Consider the following 18,158-nt stretch of genomic DNA (forward strand, 5'->3'; position numbering starts at 1 on the left):
TTGCTGGAATGTGTGATTAATGTTACAGCTAAGAATATATAACTCAAATAACCAGCCATGCGACAACTGATCTCACTCGTCCACACCTTTGCTGAAAATGTCATATGCCGTAATTGCCATTTCAATGATGTTGTATATGTATGAACAATGTCAACTGTTGTATCATAGTTTTGGTTCGAGGCTATTTAATGTGGAAAGTTCAGATTCCTATGACAGGCATCAGTCTATCAATAGCCAGTGTAGCTTGTCATACAAGCACTGTTATGAAAAAAAAAAGAATACGATTGACCATTTCTAGCAAGACATGCAAATAAATATGCTCCAATGTTTTTGTCACAAGTGGTTTATGCAAACGTGATGCCTTGGAAAAGTGATCTATTTGGTGTTTGAACATCTTAACACCTGTTTTTTTTCCAGAAAGGCTAAGTAAAGCCTTTGATGATTTGTTTCATACTATTTATACTGCCAAAAAGGTCCCATAGATATAAGCAATGTTTTGATTTAAAGCTTTCGTGACTGCAGGGATTCATATTCTTGGTTCTTCCGGTAAAGTTACGTAGAAGGGAAATAATAAAATAATAAAAATATAAAACAATAAAAAATTCTCACGACGTTTCGACTGCAACACAAGCAATCATCATCAGGTGTGAAATCCACAGCAAGAAAATTAGAAAAATTTGAAAAATTTTCTTGCTGTGGATTTCAACGTTCATCCTACAAAGTCCCATCACAAGGGAGAAACACAAGCAAATAGACAACACATTAATGTTTACCCGTATTAAAATGGCTGGACTACATGTGGACCTGTAAAATTCAATTCCCCTGCCCAAGAATTACGGGGTAAACCGAAATGGGTTGACGGCAATGACAATGGTTTGTGCTTTTCTTCATCAACGTCAGTGACGACCAACGTTGAGTTGCGTCGAACTTATACGCTTAGTTAAAGTACAAATATTACAAAAAAAACCCCGCAGTTAATCGCATTCTATATCCAGTATAAAACAACACGAAACTTAATATGAACAAAAACAACAAAACAACAACGTGACGTCACCACGCGAGTTCCAGCAAACGTGCCCGACGTCACTTCACCAATAAACACAGCGCGTGAGAGAAAAAAACCACACCCCTCGACAGGGGGGGGTGACGTCATCTTCAGATATTTTTTTAATAGTGACGTCATGTCACGTGGGGTGATGGTGGCGTTATCGGGCGCATCTCCACATCATCAACCTCCTCCTGCCGGCTGCCGCTCAGGCCTTGTAAGTAACTAACCGCACCGCCAAGGTCAAAACGCACGAACCCGTGCGATCTTTCGCGTCTCGCCTTTTTTTTTAAATCGCTTCAACTCGTCGTACAATCGCCGAAAGATGCACGCGTTGATTAGAATTAAAAAAAACTAAATGAAATTCCCCGTCTCGCTTCCGCTTTGGGCGCGGCCCCCTCCGTTGTTGGCTGCTTCCGCCCGCCCACCCATTGTGCTGGGTGGGCGGCGGCGGGTTTTAGGAAAATCGGCAGGCAGCGGCCGCGGCCTTGCTTGAATTATTGTATGTGGTTATTTTAAAGGGGCGATTAAGTTGCTGGCGCGTCGTAAGTGTGTGGCGATAACAACAATAACGACGACAACGATACCGCCGTATCTCGCCGTGTGTGTGCGTGTGTGACGGTGTCAATGTCTTGTGACTTTCAACTCCTTAAAACATTTGCCGGACCCTTAACAGGGACATTGTTAATATTTATAGTCTGTGTTGATATTTAATGACGTCATTTTCATATTGCTTACATTACATTACACACCAATTGGGTATACAAACAAATATATTACGTTTTAGATAATTAAATGGGGGGGTGGGGGGTCACAAGACATCTGGACCACACTGCAACAAAGTGCTGGACATGGTGGGGGTGGGGCAGCCCTTACTGTGACGTCATCCGAGTGTCATTGTGGGATCGTGGTGGTGGTGATGGTGATCGCAGCTGATTGTCAGAACCGAATTCCACAAGTCCTTTTGATCAAGTTCAAGATGACACATTCTTGTACCACGCTTACCACCACCCCTCACTCGCCTATCGGAACCGGCGGTGGTAAGTCTAGAGCTGACACTACTGCCCCGTACTCGGGGCAAGATAAGTGGGCTTTGGGTACTGTTCGTCCTTAACCCCAACCCGAAACCATAACCCCAACCTCTTAAAACCCTAACCCCTAAACCTGAATCCTTAAATCCCAAGACATGAACCCCAAATCTTCAATAATATCCGTAAAGGTACATCCTCAAACCAAGCCTCAACTGAAACTCTAACCCCCAATTAAACTTCTTAACTGTACAGGAACTTCAGTAAATGCAATGTTTTATATATTTGTATTCATCTGTGGCACATTTCTGCCATAGATATGCCATCCAAGGCGCCATCATCAACTCAAACACTGGGAAGTGATTGAATGAAAATGTGGTCTTTGATTGTATTAAAATGAACATCACCAGGGACAGTAGTCGCAGTTCCACATTCCGTTGGCAGCGTTACAACTATTCTCTAACCAACCACGAGTGAACGTGCTTCTGCCGACCCTGGTACTAATTTTATCGACCCTGCAGGCAAATTGCCATATGGTGAACCTCGGAGCCAAAAGCCAATGTTAAGTTTCCCATAATCTCAAAAATAGCCTTGGGCTTTGCATACCCTCCATCGGCACTCCTGATTCAGTGGTGGGAATATGTCAGGTCGTGAATGAAGTATAGCGTAACAACCACCACGACCCGCGCACATCATGGGGGAGAGCATCCATCGGTGACAGTGATTGACACAATGTCGTAATATTATTATTGTTATGACACGTACAGTTCGTGCCTAACATATCTGTTATTGACCTCCCAATACAGTGGTGCAGCCTCACCATATGGTGGTTATTGTTCCATCCGTCGATGATGGTGGTGATGATGCTTTCTATTACGGTGCTGATAGTGATGATTGATTGGGTATTCCACCCTTGGCGAGTTCTGTGCATTGCCTGTCACTGTTGGGACCCTGCTGTGTTGACAGCTGAGTTGTATCGTAATTGATATGGGAATTCTACACCAACAGACACACCATTCATTCCTACCGTTAACATATCGAGGGGAATGATGTTTTCCTGGTGAAGAGGAATATCTATTTAATGTAATGGCAAGTTTTTGTTTAAAAGCAACTCTCTGTAACAAAATGCGTGTGTTTACTGAAATGAATATCCTACGTAGACATGTTACAGCACTTTGTGAAATACGTTAAGATATGTAGGTAATAAAAACGTAAGAATTGTTTAAATCCCTCTATCAGTCCACTGCTGGATGATGGCCTCCCCATGCCCTGTGGTTGTGGGAGATGTTTGATTTTACTTGGCCACGCTGATCAGCGTGGGTTCGCGAAGAAAACCCTGAAGTTTTTTTATTAATTTTAATTTCATTTTTTTACCTACGTGACTTTACCGAAAGAACTAAGAGTATGAATCCTTGCAGTCACGAAAGCTTCAAATCTAGAATCCTGAACAATTTGTCAACAAATTCACGAGAATGTGTGCGTTCTTATGTTCGCTGGAAGTTATCAAGTTTTTTTCTGGACACTGGATCTTATAACGAGCGCATAATGGCATCGAACTTGCGAAATAGGAAGTAAAAAGCGTGTTACTTCATCGCAGGCAACCACACCTCGGTAAATCCCCCACCGGAAAATTAGTGGATACTGCTGCGTGCATGAAACCATCGAGTTGGGAACCGGCCCTAATCACCGGGTGGCCCAGACGTTGAAATGCACGGTAATTAATACGTATCGTCATATAGCAATAGCCGGGCCACGTACACGCATGTTTTTTGTACGGTTTTTGGTGTATGGGATTGGCAGATTAAAACACGTTTGTGAGATAATTATCACGGTGCAATGTTTGCTGATATTTTTGTTTTTTTTTAATGTGTTCCAAAGAGAGCGAATTTGTTATTTGAAAGGTTCAGTTTTGAGATGGCACCACTACCTCTGTTATTCTAGACTGGATTTACCCAATACTATATTTACCACATTTTCCTTTGTGTATTGGCCTTGTAGATTTACGTGGCATTTGGTATGATTTATTATCTCATGTAGTGTTGCCAAATTCCGTACTAAGGAACAAAAGTAAACAGTGCATTTGTATGCATATAACATACATCCGAATTATTTTGCATTGTTTTCTAAGACAATTGTTACAAATTAAACCAGCATTGTGCAAAATGCAATGGTGAGTTATAACAAAGCATTTTATTTTCGCTGAATTACCAAACTAGGTGTTGCATTTTTTTGGTCATTTTGCAGCAATCCATCGTACAATACTGTACGTTTATTTTAGAATTTCCCGTTAGAGGGGTTATCGCTATGCCAGCACGTGGTTGCTGTTTTGTGGGCAGCAGCTGTAGGATGCTCGGCATTTTGTTGAACCCCTTCTGTGACTGCAAACCCTCATTAGTGTTGCCAAGGGATACAATGGATTGTTGAGGACAGAATGTACTCCATATTTCCCCCAAGGGATTTCAGCATTTATATCACCATCTCCTACCACGGACAACACACATGTTTATTAGACTACTAAATGCTGCACTGTACCTATACGCCACTAAATATCTCTGCGTAGTAGAGGGCCATTGTCAGATTTCGTGCAGAAAATACCGTTGTGTTGAGGCCTGCTTTTTGCATATATTTATGATACACGTGGCTAATCCCATGTTTATCCATGTATATGTTGCATTTTACAATTATTAAAATTTCACAGTCTTTATATTAAAAAGTTGCTACACTATGGTATTTAAAAGTTAATTGCGCAATCGCCTATATTTTTTTACATTTAAATAGCTTCAATAGGTTTTCCACAATAATATTATATTTGCGAACTGCAATCGCTTTGTTATGGCATTCAGTTATGCACAAATGTCAATAATAGCTTCTTTATTGCAAAAACATAGCCCGCTGAAGCCTGTTTATTTTTTGCGAACGAATCTAATTCTATTTTTCGATTAAAATGTTGTGGTCGTTAACAAAGGGAAGACTAATACTAATGGGGGTTTGTCATTAGGTTTCCGTTCATGTTAAACCCCAATCCACTAATCCCCTTTTTTCGGGTAAAAAAAAATACTTTTAATGGCATGTTTGCAGTATAATCCTTAGCAACGGCTTCAAACAAGGGGTGATAGGAATGGCTTTGAATGTCAAAGGGAATTACCCTGTAAAAACAATCTTAATTTTGGCAAGCATAACACTTTTGCAAGTGTGTTTATGCAAATACATTTGATGAAACATTTACGTAGGTACAAAAAACAAGCATTGTCTTGGCGTTTTATGTACATTGTAGATTTACACGTATTTACAACATCCCTGTTATGGAAGGCAATCTGTTATAGTAACGCGTGATAAAAATGAGTCATTATTTCAACACTTTTATTTCGAGGGGCATTTTTATGTGCACATTATTACACCCTTTGCAATGGGCCACAAATACAAAGTCGCGTGCCCATGAGCTTGGCAATAACATAACAACACAAATATTGCCAAAAACATGTATTTACCAGCGTGACATGAAATCGATGTTTCACGCATAGCGTCGGGTTTTTTTTGTGGAGAGGGATCTCCTTGTGTTTTTTTGGTAACTCGGGGTTGTTTTTCAGTTCTCCTTTAAGGGCTAAAAAACACAAGTGAGGTCATCCAATAGGGGGTTTGTAGGGGGTGGGATGCTTGGGGTAAAGGTGTCACGTGGCCTTTGCCGCATTCTTTTTCTCTCTCGACGAGGCCTGCTCAAGCAGGGAATGTGCAAGTTCAGTGGCTTCGTGAATTGCCGACGTTCTCTCTGTCGTAGTGGACTTGGAAGGTTTGGTCTTTTTTATTGATTCGGTATTAATCTATCATTTAATTACGTTGCCAAAAACAACAAGGCGTTATGGTGTATTTTTTTTTCTCTCTCGCCAAAATCCTGGTGCTGGAATAAAAATGCGTAAAAATGTTTTAATGTGGGTTTATGTAATGGTACGTATGGGTTTTTGTGTTTTTGTGAAAACAAACTAAGCGTGCCGAAATAAACAACAAGTCGTGTAAAACGGTGCAGAGGCGGGCGGGGGCGGGATGTCTTGGTACCACCCCCCCCACCCCCCCACATCTGTGCCACATTCCTATTGGCTGCTCCCGCTGTTGCCAGGGCTCTCGTTCGAACGCGGAGCCGCCCACTTAGAATGCCGCCCAATGGGGAGGCGAGGGGGGAGTGTCGCGAGGCCGTGTTGGGCGTTTCCATTGGGCGACGGTCGGGGGCGGGGCAGGATCTGTGACGTCACGCGACTGATTGACAGGGGGCGAAGGCAGAGCGCCGCTTTATTTGACTGCGCTGTTGCCCAGCGCTTACATAACGCTACTGAAGCGAGCGGGCGAGGAGAGAAGATTTCCTCCTCCCGCCGTACGTTGTCGTTGTTGTTCGGGGGTTCTCCCTAGGCCGTCTGCCCCCATCTCATGCCATTGCTTTGCTGTTGTGTTTTGTTAGAGGTACACGCTGTGTGCGAGCACGATGTCGATCGCTGTGGTGCGCACGTAGACAGCGTTTGATGAACGTTCTAGACGATGGGGGGGACGTGCGTTGAATTTTTTGTGTTCGCTGCAGGGTTTTTGTTGTTACTGTCGTGTCTGGATTTCCTGTTACGAGGCGTACGTAACGCAGTAATTGTGTTACGCGAATCAATTATGGGCACACTTTAACCATTAAGGAATTACGTGATATAAAAACATGTTTCATGCGTAAATTTGCCTTCGTGCTGGACATTTGGTTTCTGTCACCGATATATAAAATTTTGATTTAAAGCTTTCGTGACTGCAGGGATTCATATTCTTGGTTCTTTCGGTAAAGTCACGTAGAAGGAAAAAAATAAAATAATACAAATATAAAACAATAAAAATTCTCACGACGTTTCGACTGCAACACAATTTCACACCTGATGACGATTGCTTGTGTTGCAGTCGAAACGTGAGAATTTTAATTGTTTTATATTATTTTATTATTTCCCTTCTACGTGACTTTACCGAAAGAACCAATAATACGATATAATCTCATTTTTTACTCGCACAATTATCAATTAATTTTTTGTAAACAATGCCACGCGCCCAATTTAACAATTAACATCACGCTGTTTGTTTCCGCTCAGGCCTCTCCAAACCCAAAGTGACCGACAGAGCCGAAGCCCTTCTCAGGATAACGACCCGCGCGTTTCGGGAGGCCAGAATGAGCCCGATCCTATCCGAAATGGACAATTACAACATCAACAAGGGGGGGGTCCTGCTGGAGCCGTTCGTGCACCAAGTGGGGGGCCACACGTGTGTCCTCCGCTTCAACGACGCCACCATCTGCAAGCCGCTCATCAAGCGCGAGCATCAGGTGTACGAGAGCCTGCCGCTCGACATCGCGGGCTTCGTGCCACAGTACAAAGGTGAGGTTGTCGATTTCCCATCCTGACTATTAACGCAGATTTCGTCGTCCGCAACGAATTGCTTGTCGAACCCGTTCTCCATCACCCTCGCCGCCGCTCCGTACGGATTTCTTGATGTCTTCTTAGTCGTGGCTGGTGGTGATGATGATGATGCTGCTGATGCTGTTGTTTTGACGTCATGGGTTTTCCCAGTGACCTCGTACCTGCTGGTCATGTGCGCTAAGAAAATACCACGACCAGCTTTGCCGAACCGGTTTTACTTAAGTTATACTGGCGAGAGGCGTTCCTTGGTTGAGTATTTTTGTTTTAAATGTCTCTGAACATTCGTCACTCAAGCACCGGGGCCCCCTCCCGAAAGCCCTCTGTGTCTCTCTCTACTCACCCACCACACTCGCCCTGCTCGCAAGATCCCCGTAATATGCTTGAGTCTCCCGCGCGATGTGTCTTTCCCAGGCTTAGGTGACCCCCCCCCCACAACGCTTTTTAAGGCTTATAGGTGGCCGGCCCCCCCCCCCGAGTGGCTTTTCTCGCTCGTTAGACGACACAACAGCGCCTGGGGGTGGTGGTGGCATGGCATGGCCACGCGTCTGCTCACGCTCGCGTCGCCCGCGGCAGCACGGTGCCCTGCCACTTTAGCTGGAGTCTTGCCATGGCTGATGCTGCTGCTGCTGCTCCAGTAATATTCCATCGCGATCGCAAGCGACCATCGGTGGTACAGATAGAGCGCCGAATCGATGGTACGAGAACGAAGGACTTTCTCACGACGGCGTTGATTTTGATTTTCGTTTGCGGTCGACGCTGAATTATTTTTGCGATTTTTTTTTTATTCCCCCCCCAAAAAAAACTTGTGACGTTATATGGATTGTAAATATGATGGTGACGATGTTGCTTGGAATATTTCTCGGTGGTTTTGTGAATAAATGCCGTGAAAAAAACTCTTTCTGTGTTTGGACCAAAGAAAATAATTAAAAGTGACTGGGATCTGAGGCTGATTGCTATCTTAATGTCCAGTTACTTGATTGTTTGCACATGCCACTGGCAGTTTTATTTGTTTTGTGTTCACGTTTGTAATTGACAAATTGCTGTAAAAATGCACTTTATCTGGGTTTGAACTCTACAGTATTTTACGACTTGTTGCTATGTTGTAACATACTGTAACTTGCGATTTGTTTTTTGCAAACGATGCCTGTGTATGCTCTGCTGTGCAATTTTCTCATTTGCATCAACGGATTCTTTTGGTTGTGGCTAGCACTTTGCACTTGAAAACGGATTTTTTTTTTTTCAAATGTGGTCAATAAAGCAATATGTTGATCAAACGTCTTTGTCGTTCTTTGAATGGCACATCAGTTCGTTAGACTAACGGAACACATTACATGAAAATATTGCCTCTATTTTTTTGCAATGTGCAGATTTGCTGCCTGTGTTCCCATGTGTCACTCTTCAAATTAGGTTATAGCTTCATCGGGATGTGAGGGCGGATCAAAAAAAACCCGCCCTTTACATTTGTTCTCCAAGATGTGACGTTAAAACGGTAAGAAAACTAATTTTTGGTTTGTTTGCCGAGATCTCATTCGAGCTTCCGGCATTTTTCTCGCTCCACGGCAATGTGTCGCTAAATTTGTGCCCTCTTCAATTCCCCCCCGCCCCCCCCCCCATAACCCGGGCGCTCGTGAACAGGCATCGTCTCGGTCAGTTTCGAGGAGGACGAGGAAGGAAAGACGAGCCTCATCGCCTACCCGCAGACGGAGGGAGAGGAGGCCGCGGGCGGTCGCTATGAGCGCAAGTACTCGCTCGAGTGCGGGCAGCCCAAGCGCAAGCAGCCGCGCTGGGACAACAACAATTGCAACGGTGGCGGCGCCGTGCCCTCGCCGTCTGGCAACTCCGAACAGCAGCCGCACACCGACGCCGGCAAGCAGAAGTCCTCCTCGGTGGAGAAAAGGAGGTACGTGTGGTGACGAAATCCTCTTGATCTTCGCTCAAGTTGTGGTAGCCGCTGGTGCACGAGTTGGTGGTGGGGGCAACCTGAACAAGAACTTTGGGACTAATGTGTTACACTGCAGTTTAATTATTGTAGTCACAAGGAATGTTTTGTGTAATCGCCAAGGTAATTACATGAAAGAGGATTTTCTGGAAATATTTTATTTTAATATCCGTTTAGTTAATTTTTAATTAAATCTGACCGTAATCCGACTTTTGCATCTGCAAGCGGTGAAAACAATTAATTTTTACAAATTCATCATGGGTACAGCTCCCTTTCTCTCGGGGTTTCAAACATCGTGTTCCAAGCCAGCCATTGAACAGACACACGGTGTGTTTTGCGTGGTTTAGTTTAAACTTAAGGATAGAGTATAGTTTGACATGGGCGTCGTGTGGTTTGGGCTAATGTGTAGGTTTTATTGCAATTCCCATGAAAAAAAAATTGCCACACCAGCAATTGCAAAAGTAGCCATTTACCAGGACTTTAATTTTAGAGAATACCTGAATTCCAGATACATTTACAAAAAAGATGTAGCAGTGGTATAGTGGTCGACTCACTGCAACGAAACGTATGATCCGAATAAAATTTCAGGCCTTAGCTGACACCAATGGCAAATGGTATTTGAACTGATCATTGGGCTCCGTTTTACTAACCCACACTGGCTAGCCTGGTGAAGAATGGTCAAACAACCCCTTACGATTGACATGTGAGTGGGGGGCTTGATCCAACAGGAGATTGACAAAAGTGCTGTAAATAATGTTTTTAAACTTGCAAACTAAAATTTCATGCAGAATGTGGCCTATTTATTAAAAAATGTACCTGTTTTTTGATGTTGCTGTGGGCACGCAGGCAGGAGAAGTCTTGTGAGGTTGGTGTGAAGTCGGAGGTGGCGTACTACAAGCGGGACTCCAGCTCGGAGAACCTGCCAGCGGAGACGCGCGGGAACCCCTGGAGCATGGAGTGCCACCAGCAGCAGCTGCAGCGCATGAAGGACAATTCAAAGCACAAGAACCAATACAGTATCCTTCATAACACTAAACTATTTTGTTATTTTACCAGCTAAGGCCCCCGCTGAGCTATTTGGCGCTTTTTTCAAAAGCGGCCTTGCAGCCAAATACTCTAAACGCATGTTGAGTCTAAATGTGGAGGTCACGTAACTTCTCGCACGGGGAGAACATGCAAAGTCTAAATATACAGGCGTCAGGGTCAGGATCAAACCCACGACCTCCTGTATACCAGTCAAGATAGTTAACATCTCGCAACCGTGGCTCCCCCATAGGTCCCCAGAACCCGGCTGCTTCTCAAAGTCCAGCTCAGTGGTGCGGTGGATGAGCTCATGTGTAAAGGCATTCAACCCTGGTTGATTTGCATTAAAACAAGAATAGTTTTTTCTAAATTAAGCATTTGACCTTAACCAGCACTCGAAGGATTCCTTCTGCTGGAGAACCTGGTGTCTGCGTACAAGTGGCCGTGCATCCTGGACCTCAAGATGGGCACGCGGCAGCACGGTGATGACGCATCCGAGGAGAAGCAGGCGCGGCAGACGCACAAGTGTCAGCAGAGCACATCGGCCGTCCTGGGCGTGCGCGTGTGTGGCATGCAGGTCCGTTGCAAACCGCTCGCGCTCTCAGAATCGTTCAGTCATGTTCAGCCTTCTATCAATAAATATTGCTGGATGAAAAGCTCTCGGTGCCCTGTTGGTCGTGGGGGTTTGTTTGACCATATTTCACCATGGTGATCGTTACAGGATGGTGAAAGGGCACGGTAGAGGTAACAAAGCCTGGGTCAGATATCGCTTGCCGCGAATGCTAGCTGTGACTGGGTTCCTAGCGGCACAGTATGCTAACCACTACACATCTGTTTCCCCTTGAAATTGTACTTGCCTCTAAAAGCATTCTCTGAAAAAGTTGTATTTGTTCAATTGGACTTGGGTCAGAAATGGCTCGGGCTGACTAGCCACTCAAAATAGCACGTAGGCACGTAAAATCTTGCAAGGGACGATTTTACAAGGGTGGGGTGATGACGTCTCCGTAGGTTCTCACGAACCTCATTCTCAAACTGCGGTTTTGTGAGCCGGTCATGTGATCTTTCACGGATTGACTGAACTTTGGTTACGGGTGCGTTTGTGGTTTATTGGTGTGTGGGCGTAAAGCGTAGCCGAGAGGTCTTTTATTGGTGAACGTTTACTGGAACGAACCCGTGCAAAGGTCATTGTTTGAATACAGTCTGCACCTGTGATAACAGTAGCAATCGCTGTTCTTTTCTGATATATTGTCAGATTTATTACTTAACAATGGTAGTTCTGTAGTTTTCACCATTATCGTAGATAAGCACGTACGGTTGTTTTGGCTGGATCTGACACCTCCGTGTATAAATGTGTTTCCTTTGCACAACAGGTGTACAGGGTAGACGCTGCTCAACACATGTTCATGAACAAGTACATCGGGCGCAAGCTGTCGGTGAACGGCTTCAAGGAGACGCTGACCCAGTTCTTCCACAACGGACAGCGCCTGAGGAAGGACCTCCTGGAGCCCGTCCTGCGCAAGCTCTCGGAGCTCAGGGTGGCGCTGGAGCGCCAGGACTCGTACCGCTTCTACTCCAGCTCCCTGCTCATCATCTACGAGGGCCAGGAGTGCTGGACGTCGAACTCTGAGGCCAACGATAGCGCAGGGGAGGAACCCGGTTGCGACGGCGCCGGCGTGGACGAGGCGGTGAAGGTGGACGTGCGCATGATCGACTTCGCGCACACGACGTGCCAGCAGTTCACCGACGACTCCGTGGCCTACGAGGGGCCGGACTCCGATTACATCTTCGGGCTGCGCAACCTCATCCATATCCTCAAACAAATCAAGCATGAGCATGAGAACGTGGGCCCCAGCAGTTCTGTGCACGAGGAGGAGAGTGGCGATTGAAGAAGGCGCTCCTCGCCACCGTCCGTGGTTTTTGAAGCGCAAATTGTCGTTGATCCTGACGCACAGGAGAGGAAGAAAAAAAAGCGTTGGCGCAGACGGCGCCGTTAACTCTGGTGTTGAGTCGCTCCACCAGCAAAGTAGCGGAGAGTTCTTTAAAACCTTGTTGGATGTCGGACCCTTTGCTTTCCGGATAGACTCGTACAATTTTCAGAGCTGTCACCAGCGGTATATTTATTCGGACAACGTAAAGGAGTAAAAGCAAAAAACAACAACAACTTTGGGATCGCGTGCGAAGAAGATGTGCAGATGACGTTTGAGAACACTTAGTAAATGGCTCTTATAAACTGTTGAAATTGTTGGTTCTTAATTTCAGAATTGTTTCAGAAAGGCATGGACTCGGATGGATGCATTTTATACGTGTTATCAGAAGCAACACTTGACATGAAGGTTGACTGCATGCTGCAAGATGCATACTGTTCCTGCTGGTTCATTTCTGATGAACAAGTTGATGAAACGGTCACGATTTGGATTATTTTTTCGCATTTCACAATGAAAACTTGAGCTTTAAAGGGTTACATTTTTATCCTGGGAGGTTGAACTCTGCGAGATTACAATGGCATTCTGAGAATGTATATTGCAGTTTATTCTTCCTATATATATCTCAGCCTGAGAGGCATGTTCGTCTTATATAGAGTGTTACTTAAATTAAGGAGGCTTTTCCGGTCTCGGAAGTGAGGACACTAAAAAGAGGGACCAAAAGTTAAATGTTATTCAAACTAAGCGATGTTGTGTTTACAATGATGTTTTCGATGGAGCGGGCAGTCTCCAGCATTTTTTTGTCGTTGCAACGCAAACGTTTGCACTTCCCTGTTTTCTCGCACACCCGTTGTAAACGTGGAATATAAGCCGATATATATTCCATTTGCATATTTATTTATATCGTGTAAAAGGGTGATGTTTATTGAGGAATGGGGGGGGGGCTAAGACACAGGTGTCTGACCTTCCGTGAAAATTTGAGTGATCGTATATATTGAAGTTCTCTATATAATAAAGAAAACCGCAGTACGTTTTGTTGCGCGTGTCTTTTCAGCAACCCGTCGCATGTGGTAATCCCGTTTTCTGTGGTTTTAGAATTGGCTTGAAAAAAGGTGCGGCAAATTCGTCATTGAACGAAATGAGATTAAGGCAATATTACAAATTATTCATCTCCGTGGAGCAGAGCCGTGGCCGATAAAGAGCTAGGTCACAAAGGCAAACTTGATTTTTTTGGTATTTTCAAGTCGATACAAATGTCATTTTGCTTGTGGGCATTTATGCATCTGTTGTACTACTGTATATTGTACAAAGGGCCTCAATGATTTGGAATTGCCTTTTACGTAACCAGGCGAGGCCCATTAATAATCCTTGCAACCAAGACCTTGAACACGACATCAGGACAGTAATGATCTTTTACAATTCCTCATTTGTTTTCCACAAAGATGCAGCATCGTGCCATTTCCCCTTCACAGTAGATGGATGTTCAAGAACCATGAAATGCCAAGGTTACTTTGATATGGGGGCATGTCCTCGTCGCCTTTGACATCTATATAGTGCAGGGGCTTCTGGGAGGGTGGCCACACTTGCTTGTCGCAGGGTTTTCTGGGAAGTGTCATGAGTCATGGCTGTGTGTCGCACAGGTTTATGGGAAGCCTGCAATGGTGTTGGGGCTCAGGATAATTTTGTACCATTCCTACCTGGATTGGGGAGACACCCATTGTCAAGTGGTTGATTTCTTGTTTGGGATAATAAAAAAAACGTAACTCCTGGGGAGCTATTTTCAATGTTTACCAAGGGAAGATCGCATTAAGGATGTTGCTGCTAGTAGCAACATCACAACCTGGAGAAAATAAAAGTAGAGAAGAATGGGCCAATACATTTTTCCTGGTGAAAGCCGTCGCGTGCAAGCTGCTTCGTGGTGGTGGTGGTCAGAATCTCTCCGTGGCTCGGTCACGTGGGCAGAACTAAGACCAGCTGTGGAAATGAGTATCATCGACCCCGAGATGAATTTTCTGTCCATCTTCCGAGATATATATGCCAATATATATGATATAGTGTATACAGCACGTCTTCTATATATTGAACGAGTAACACATGCATGACTTGTTGAAATAATAACCAAAAGACCACGACATCAATTACTGATCATGCACACCACCATATGCATGCAGTATGATTTGTGTTCATAATATAGCTCCAACTCAACGCATTCAAAATGATGGTGTATCATAGAAGCTTGAAAGAGACGGGTATGTTTAGGTTATTTTTAAAGGAAGAGACCGGATCCATTCCGATTAGTATTATCCATTGCACCCCCGACCACTTCTAACATCATCATGAGCCATGATTAACCCACTGCTCGATGAAAACCTCGAGCTGTTGGCATCTCTCACGACCTGTGCTGCAACAATCTCCTAGCACCTGCACAGGAGTTGATTTCATCGCTTCATCTGGTGTCGGAAGTCTTCCGTTCCATTGCTGCCCGTTTTCACATTGCGTGAAAGTAAAATGTTCCAGCGATGATTTTAACCACTCCTATTATAGGCGTAAACAGAGATGTGAAAGTTTTAAAAAAGGTCTTTCGAATGATACGTTTTTAATTGATCGAATCTTACTGAGTGATGCGCGAGTCCAAAGGCTGTATGAGGTCGCCGGTAAACATCCAGTCACTCAGTAACGCATGCTGAGAACTATGTTCCAGAGGTGGCTGTGGGGAACTAAATTCATTTCAGAGAGGGCCTATCCGTCTGCCTGGTCCTTACCGGGTGCCTACAACAATTTGCAACATCGAATGAATGTCGTGCGCAGCGTGGCGGCCCTGGTAAACACATTCCTGGGGTATCGCTGGCACAAAACACGTGCCGTGTCTTCGCTGCCACGCGCAGAGTGACCGATGACACTGGATCTGGGAATTGAGACGCAGATGCAGTTCTGACAGTGCTATTAACCACTTTAAATCTAACCCGGTTTAAGGCCCTTTCTGTGGGATGCCTCGATTGGTGGCTCATGACGGTCAGGTTTCACCAACTCGGATCTCTGACGACGCATGTGAATCACTCACCCCAAAGCGATTGGATGGGTTGTTATGATTTTTTATGCATATCTTCAACATCTCGCTTGCATTTACGACTACAATGAGCCAAGAATGTCTGTGTGTCCCGCGCGTGACGTCACTCCACGTCAACCAGCCCCCCTCATTAATACTCATGAACAGGTGACCTCCACATGGATCCCCCCTAATTAATAATCATGAGCAGGTGACGTCACTCCACATCGAACAGCCCCCCCTCATTAATAATCATGAAGAGGTGACGTCTTCCAAATGGACACCCCCTCCACCCTTCATAATAATTAGCAGATGACGTCACTCCACATGGGGGGGCGAGGCGCCTCCTCCCCCCTCCTCGGCGTCAACTCACAACCCTCACTACAAAGGCAGAACCCTCACGTCACGTGATCTCCGTGACGCTGTTGAGACATCAAAGTAAAAAGGACGTAATGAACAAGGGATTATAACCTTAAAATGAAAAAAGTCTGTGTCACCGCGGCCTTACAAATTGCACACGAATGAATGCAATGACTATCACGTCGCGGTCTGCTTTTTGCTTGCAAGTTTCAGATTTACTGCAATACAGCCACTGTTTCTCCACAAATCTGGCTGTCGCCTGATGAAGCTAGTTGTAATTACTGGTGAAACGTCGTACTCAGATTGTAAATGTTGTGGCTTGGCTCTCCAACACACACCGGTGTTGCTGTACTAGTGATGAATTGGCCACGTTCTGTTGACGTGACACCCTTTACTAGTCGGCTGTGTCGGGTGGTGGTGGGTTTTGACGACGCATTTATATATTTACGCGATCTAACCCAAAACATCTCTATTATGGATGATATTGGTCGCGAAAGCTTGCTACGTGTTAAACATCCTCAATGCAATTACAAACTTAATAATAAATAATTGAATGGCCACAAAATATCTGTAAAACGTCACAGCAACAAACGTGGCGCCCACCATTGAGTGTGTATACTGCGGGTGTTGTTCCACTCCGAAAATGTTGACGGTTCTTTACGGGAGCGTCCCAGATGTGGATCCGTGCCTTGAAGTTTCCAGATCGCATCGACTGACGCCGCGCGTGGACAAGGCGTGTCGTAATTCTAGAAGCCTGTTCTAAATCAATCGATCTATTTTTACCTCGGGAAAGGTGACCGTGATGATGTTCCTACAATCTGTTCGACTTTTTGCACCGAAATATCACACAGAGGTGGGGGAGGGGGGGGCTTTGGCGTAACGCTCGTGAGAACGTAACGAACGTCCGTTAACCCTACTTAGCTCGACGATCTTCGGGTCCACAAAATCGTCACGGTTTGTGGCAAGGCTATAATTATAATATATAATCAAAATGTCCCCCCCAATATATTGCTATAAAAAAATTGCTATGCTATGTAAATAAAACAACAATTTGCTAAACCTTGGCCACAATATCTGGATTTGTCTTCATATAAATCAATGCATAGATTTCTGTTTATATGATTGTGGTTATGGTTGTACTTTATTAATTCCTAAACTCTGCCATTACATATAATGAAACAAGAAATGGTAAAAAAAGAAAAAAACAGAGCAATGTAATACAATACACTATTAGACATTGTAAAAAAAAAAGTCCATCCCATGTGTTAGTCAATTTTTTAAAAATATTTTAGGCAGGAAATTAGTTTTCAAATTTAGATATTTTTCTGGGTTGGGATCTCCAGACACCCTGGAAGATTTGGTTCCCCCCAATGTTGACTCCATGGCTAGGGCCTTGGTTTGTGGGCCCCTCAAGCAAGTAAAACCCCGAAGAGACGCAGTCTTATTGGTATACATAGAGAGAGCTGCTTGAAAAATGGAACAATCTCTCAGGCACACACCGAGATGCACGGCCGGTCTCAACTTATCAAAATCTTTAAACGCTTCACAACTGTTACAGTCAGGGAACATTTCAAATATATATGAACCATTGTGGATTCAACCACATTTAATATGTATTTTTGGGGGGGGGGGGGGTGGTTAGGCCCTAGGTAATGATCCGGCCAGATATTGTATTGTGAAGAACCTGCCCCCAGCCACGGATCCAACGCAGCCAATCAAATTAAACTGTTGCGCGTAACTTGCAGCGTAAGAGGCGTTTTAACAAGCCAAACTTTGCTCCTTTCAGCTCGCTCGGCGGCAAAGTTGAAGAACAAATTGCCTCAACAAGATGCAGAAACACTGTTTGACGCGACGAAGTTGCGTTGGAATGCACGTCAACACATTCCTCGGTCAGGGAAAAAAAATTCCAGGCCTCAAATTGAGAACCCAAGACGTGAGATTAACCATTCCAGTAAGGTCCACGTGATTTGTCGGACTCTCCGTGCCTACTGGGATGTCACCTGACCAGGCTTCCGTTGTGCGGCGTGACTTGCAGTGCGACGTTTGTGCAGCCTCCCCGTGCAACTCAACATTGTGTAATGAACGACTGGGGCACGATGTCTGTCCCAGTGTCCTTTATTATTCGGTTCGTGCTGTACACCCACACGGCTGTCTTGACTCGGTAGCTTCTCCACGGTGCTGACTCCAATGTCAGCCCGATCCACAACAGCAGCTCCGCTGCTGTTTCTCTCACACAGCCCCCCAACGGCTGTACTCGCTGCTGCTCTTCTCCCTCCGCAGCTCTCGCAGCTTCTTGCTCTCTCTCTCTCTCCGCAGCTCCTCCTGGCAGCCACACCGCTGCCTCTAACACGCAGCCCTCCTGGCTGTCT

At 44.9% G+C, this 18,158-nt stretch overlaps 1 protein-coding gene across 3 annotated transcripts; it reads left to right on the forward strand.

The window, feature by feature from the left end:
- Window positions 1-1,188: 1,188 nt before the first annotated feature.
- LOC144943733 (inositol hexakisphosphate kinase 2-like) lies at window positions 1,189-13,412 on the forward strand. 3 transcript variants are annotated; one of them, XM_078871514.1, is made up of 6 exons: window positions 1,189-1,262; window positions 7,176-7,457; window positions 9,135-9,399; window positions 10,285-10,454; window positions 10,854-11,038; window positions 11,832-13,412. In XM_078871514.1, exons 2-6 carry the CDS (start codon window positions 7,253-7,255, stop codon window positions 12,345-12,347), a joined length of 1,341 nt encoding a protein of 446 aa, XP_078727640.1. In that variant the 5' UTR covers window positions 1,189-1,262; window positions 7,176-7,252; the 3' UTR covers window positions 12,348-13,412. The 3 variants fall into 3 exon arrangements, with proteins under 3 accessions (XP_078727640.1, XP_078727638.1, XP_078727641.1); XM_078871512.1 differs by lacking the exon at window positions 1,189-1,262 and adding an exon at window positions 6,340-6,436; XM_078871515.1 differs by lacking the exon at window positions 1,189-1,262 and adding an exon at window positions 6,340-6,436 and having other exon boundaries at window positions 10,863-11,038.
- Window positions 13,413-18,158: the final 4,746 nt, after the last annotated feature.

Source organism: Lampetra fluviatilis, chromosome 32 (assembly GCF_964198595.1).
Source record: "Lampetra fluviatilis chromosome 32, kcLamFluv1.1, whole genome shotgun sequence".
Classification (NCBI taxonomy): Eukaryota; Metazoa; Chordata; class Hyperoartia; order Petromyzontiformes; family Petromyzontidae; genus Lampetra; species Lampetra fluviatilis.